The sequence below is a fragment of the Lycium ferocissimum genome, chromosome 3, assembly GCF_029784015.1.
Source record: "Lycium ferocissimum isolate CSIRO_LF1 chromosome 3, AGI_CSIRO_Lferr_CH_V1, whole genome shotgun sequence".
NCBI lineage: Eukaryota > Viridiplantae > Streptophyta > Magnoliopsida > Solanales > Solanaceae > Lycium > Lycium ferocissimum.
This window is the reverse complement of record NC_081344.1, coordinates 53,734,781-53,739,497: the sequence shown is the minus strand read 5'-3', so window position 1 is coordinate 53,739,497 and position 4,717 is coordinate 53,734,781. Positions and strand designations below refer to the sequence as shown.

The 4,717-nt window shown below is 38.9% G+C and overlaps 1 protein-coding gene across 1 annotated transcript; it reads right to left on the bottom strand.

Moving 5' to 3' along the window:
• Positions 1-880: 880 nt before the first annotated feature.
• On the bottom strand, positions 881-4,222 carry LOC132048918 (uncharacterized). Its single transcript, XM_059439599.1, has 3 exons — positions 4,144-4,222; positions 1,739-1,799; positions 881-1,532 (listed from the first exon to the last, which is right to left on the bottom strand). The coding sequence occupies exons 1-3, from the start codon at positions 4,220-4,222 to the stop codon at positions 881-883; spliced, it is 792 nt and encodes a 263-aa protein (XP_059295582.1).
• Positions 4,223-4,717: the final 495 nt, after the last annotated feature.

Here is a 4,717-nt window from a genome sequence, read left to right as displayed (position 1 = left end):
GGATGTGGCCACTTGGTATGTTATGATTTGTTTCGAGATATTCCCTACTCCGAAGTATGCCGTGTTATGGCGCCAGAGGGGGCGCTCGTTCTGTTCACCGAGTCCCATAGCGGGGCCGGCTTTTGCATATGTTTTCTGCATGCATTATTTATGATTTCCGATACGCATTTTTGATTATCTATGCACCTCGTTCGTTTTCCGCACATTCTGTCCTGATTTTAGTTTTATTGATTTCGGGCCGCGCTTTACATATTGGGCAGACATTCTCCGTACCGACCCCTTTCTTCGGGGCCGCGTTTCCACGCAGGCTGCACGTTTGGTTTGCTGATCCGCCCGCCTAGGTTTTCTGCACAGCTGTTGAAGTGCTCCTTTGTCCGGAGCCCGTATTTTGGGTATAAGATTTTCTGCTGCATATGTACGTATTTATTCTGGGTACGACGGGGCCCTGTCCCGTCATATGATCAGGTATTGTTCTGTAGAGGTCTGTAGACATGTGGTGTGGGTTCTGCATATGCTTCGTGAGATTTGCGTACGTTTAGAGTTTATCTATGTTTTGTGACGGCCTTATCGGCCTTCGTGCGGCATACCCACTTGTCCTTGTTAAATTATGATTTCTGTTTACCTTTAATATTTTGCTAATTCAGGTTAAGGTACGTATGAGTGTCCAACTAGGGCACGTGTCGCGGCCAACGGAGTTGGGTCGTGACAATAACCAAGAGCCTATGTTGGGTCGTGAGGTTCTCGCTCGGGATAACCTTGCAGTCCGTGCATAAACGTCTATCGCACTTACAGGAGAGTAGGTAATCAATTTGGGTCTTGGCCCTCGTACTCCGAAAGGTGACCAAATGCTCTTCCCTCTTCTGAAAACTAGAGTTCGCTATCACCAAATCGAAAGCTCCGCGAAATCCAACAGTGCCGTACCTCCCTCATTTCTATCCCCAAACCCGAAGCCTCCATACACATCATCGTATCCCCTAGCCGACGACCCGATGTGGCCATTGAAATCACCACCAAGAAAAAGCTTTTCTGAGTGCGAAAAACCTCGCACAACCTCGTCCAAATCCTCCCCGAATTGCCTTTTGATCTCCTCATCCTGGCTCGCCTGCGGTGCGTAAGCACTAACCATGTTTAAAGTATGCCCTCCAACTACTATCTTAATAGTCATCAGTCTATCACTCACCCTCCTGACCCCTACCTCCAGATCACGGAGCTCTCTATCAACTAGAATGCCAACTCCATTCTTGCCCTTAGGGCCTCCTGAGAACCACAACTTAAACCCATCTACATCCCGGGCCCTATCTCCCACCCATCTAGACTCTTGGACGCATGCTATGTTGATCTTCCTCTTCTTAAGAATCTTCGCCAACTCTATAGACTTCCCCGTCAGGGTGCCAATGTTCCAGGACCCAATTCTCAGCCTAGCCGCTCCCTTTCCGCCCTTAACCCTCTTCCTACCTCCCACCCCTCCTCCCCCTTGAGGACATGACCTTACTCTACTATCATCCACTGCAGCCACTATAATAAAGGTCGAGCTATGGTGGCACCAACACTATACAAGCGAAAAATAGAACTACAGGGACTAGAAATACAGGAATAATTTCGTTAAAACGATGGAACACCAGAAAAATTAACTAACTATAGCCGGAGGTACCAACTCCCGTCGACGCAGCCGCAATAGCTTGCTAGTAGCTTCCGCCGCCGCCGAAACACTATCGCTGGTCGCCCGTGCCGGAGTTACTGTTCACCGGAGCACTGTTCACCGAAATTACTGTTCGCCGTGACTGCTGCTCGGATTCCACCTGTAATGCGGGACCAAAAGAAGACCTAAAAAAGAGGAAAAGAAAAGAGAAGGCTAGGGGGAGGAGCGAAACCACCCAAACCCAAACCCTACAATAAGGGTGCGGTCCGCAAAGTGTTGTGCAAAGCAAGGAAGGAGAGGAGAGGAAGAGAGAGAGAAACTGAGCGGTGGGAGAGAAGGAGAGGGAGAGAGAGGGGGAGAGAGAGAGAGAGAGAGAGAGAGAGAGAGAGAAGAGGAGAGAGAGGTGCTGCCAACTTACATGGGGCGACCTCCGGTGGTCGTTGGCCGGAAAAAATGAGAAGTCAGGTCAGATATTGTTGTTACCGTTGGGTGAAGAGAGAGGAGAGAGAAAAGAGAAGAGAGAGGAGGGAGAGTATTTTGTCACAATTTAAGGAATCTGAAGTTTTCATAGATTAGATGTATACAAATATCTCACAAAAGCGAAATGAATATTTGAAAAATCAACAAGCAAAATGGAGAACCCAAATATATAAAGGAGTTTACCAAGTTATTTGTGTAATGAATGATTGTGAATATATTATGTGTGTCCAAGATGGGCATAGACTATTACAATGGAAGGAGTCATCTTTGTAGTAATGCCATAGCTATGAAGTATAGCTATGAAGTAATACGATCGGGTAATCCTGCCAATCTTTTGATGTCTAGCTAAATTTAAGTAAGCAGTTACCCGCTCCTAAGATTGAGACAATGCGTTAATTCTATCTTCTTTGAGGACACCTTTTTTCATATCTAAATCTAGCCAGAAAGGCACCATCTTTGTACTTCATGACTCATGTTGGTTTATCTACTTTTTATGTTTCTTTTTTTCTTTTGTTCTATTGAAAGTTATAACTTGATCTTTTACTCCCCACATAGTATAATTTTTGGGTTCTTGCATACTTTGTTTTGTAGACATTCGTATATGAAGCAATCCACATTTATCCAAATTTTTTTCGAAAAATATATAGAATTAGAAAAACTTTATATATGTACGCTAAAGATGTTTCCGTAGGTAAATATTTGACTTTGACATGAAACGCGAGTAATTTTTTTTAACATGATTGAAAGATAACTTTTTCTTGAATTCTAATTAAAGATAATAGTTTTCATAGATAAAAACTATTTTTTGCTATCTTAAACAATTAAAGTTAAAAAATTTGTCCTTTACTGTTCAAATTTCACGTATATATATATATTGGGAATTGATTATTATTTCGAATTTCAGTATAAAATTCATAATTAGGTTTTACATCACCGATGTCGCTAAAATTTTATTATCTAGACAATTAATTTTTATATTTCATATTTATCACTTTAAATATATTACGAGGTACAATAAAAATTATTATTAGATTTACATAAAATAATAATTTGTTATAATTAGTTTGCTTTAATATATAATATAAATAATTGGTAACCTTCAGGAATGCATTATTACATATAGAAAATCTATACAATAATGTTTTGCTTAGTAATCTTAGCCTGGAATCTATATGTAACTTATGGACGAATTATTAAAAAATTATAATGATTAATTAATAAACCTCTGAATGTTATTGCACATAACACAAGGTTACTACATAATTTCAGTTGGCGAGAAAGAATTTTCCTTTGCTGTTAGCCTTCTTATCAGAGTTCGTGGATCAAAACTTTCCCGTTAATCTAATAATAGAAATTAAATCTGAAAACTCTGGATACATTGTATCCACTTTTGTGATTGCACTTTTGAACCTTTGAACACTCAATAATTTATACAATGTGCAGGTTGATGAGTAATCGATTAGAAGAGAGAAAGTAATTTTGTCTAACACGCAAGTAGGGCTACCTTTTCTTCATAGACATTATATTAATTCAATCTTCTTTTTTTCTTGTGTGATAAAAGTGAAATGTTGCAATAAATATTGTTAAGGAGTACTAAATGATTATTTATATTATATTAAAAGAGGCGTGATAGGCAAAGACATAAGTGAAAAACTAATAAATAATCGTATGATAAAGTAATTAAAAATGCAAACACAATAAATATGGAACAAGAAAAATAAAAAGTATTTTAAAAAAAAATTATAGTATTATTAACAAATTGTAAGTATTAACTATTGTAACATGTCGAGGTGCTAAATATGTTAACATTCTCTCAGGTGAGCATTATAACATTATTTTACAACAAACTGAATCTTAAAAATGTTCAATAAACCTGTATATTCCTGATTACACGTATTAACTGACCGCACATCGCGTGGGTACGTATACTAGTTACCCTTAACGCAGGAATTTCCAGCGTTAAACAAGGTGGTTTAACGCAGAAATTTCATGTGTTAAACAAGCCATTAAAACTAGGGAAAAACCTCCTTTTTCCACACTTCTCCATTCTTTCATCTCCTCCATTTTTGCTCTTTTGCCATACTTTAGCCCCCCATAAGTCATGTCTCAAAATTCCGAAACATCATTTTATACTATGGAACCCGACATTTGTATGTGCGGTGTATATTGCCAGGTCATCCGGGTTGTTATTTTTGGCGTTGTAAAGTGCTCGAAGTAAGTTTATTTTGCAACTTTTTATAGAGTTTTTATCACATTGTCTACATATTCTACTTTACAAAAAACTTATTTTTTATTTGTTGTTTTACTAGGCAAATGGTGGGTGCACATATTTTCGGTGGGAAGATCAAGTTCCCGTGGATCAAATGGTTGCGGCGAAGTTTAAAAAGGTACCCGTTGATGGAGATACCACGACTTCACGAAGCAATGTAAATACCGTGAAGTTAGAATCCAAGGGTCTAATTTAAATTCGAAGTATAGTAATTAGTGGAAGAAGAAACCAGCTAAGCCGTAAGAGAACAAGCTACAGAAGAATAGCCTTTAAGAGTTATCGAAAAAGGGTTTCCCTAAAATTGATAGTGTGAGCAGAGTTAAGTCATT

Excerpts from the sequence above, each read along its gene's own strand:
- LOC132048918 (XM_059439599.1), bottom strand. The coding sequence starts at position 4,222 with ATGACTTATGGGGGGCTAAAGTATGGCAAAAGAGCAAAAATGGAGGAG. Across the intron at positions 1,800-4,143 it reads GAGAAGTGTGGAAAAAGGAG|GTGGAATCCGAGCAGCAGTC; the intron begins GTTTTTCCCTAG and ends CCCGCATTACAG. Across the intron at positions 1,533-1,738 it reads GAACAGTGCTCCGGTGAACA|CTCGACCTTTATTATAGTGG; the intron begins GTAACTCCGGCA and ends GTGCCACCATAG.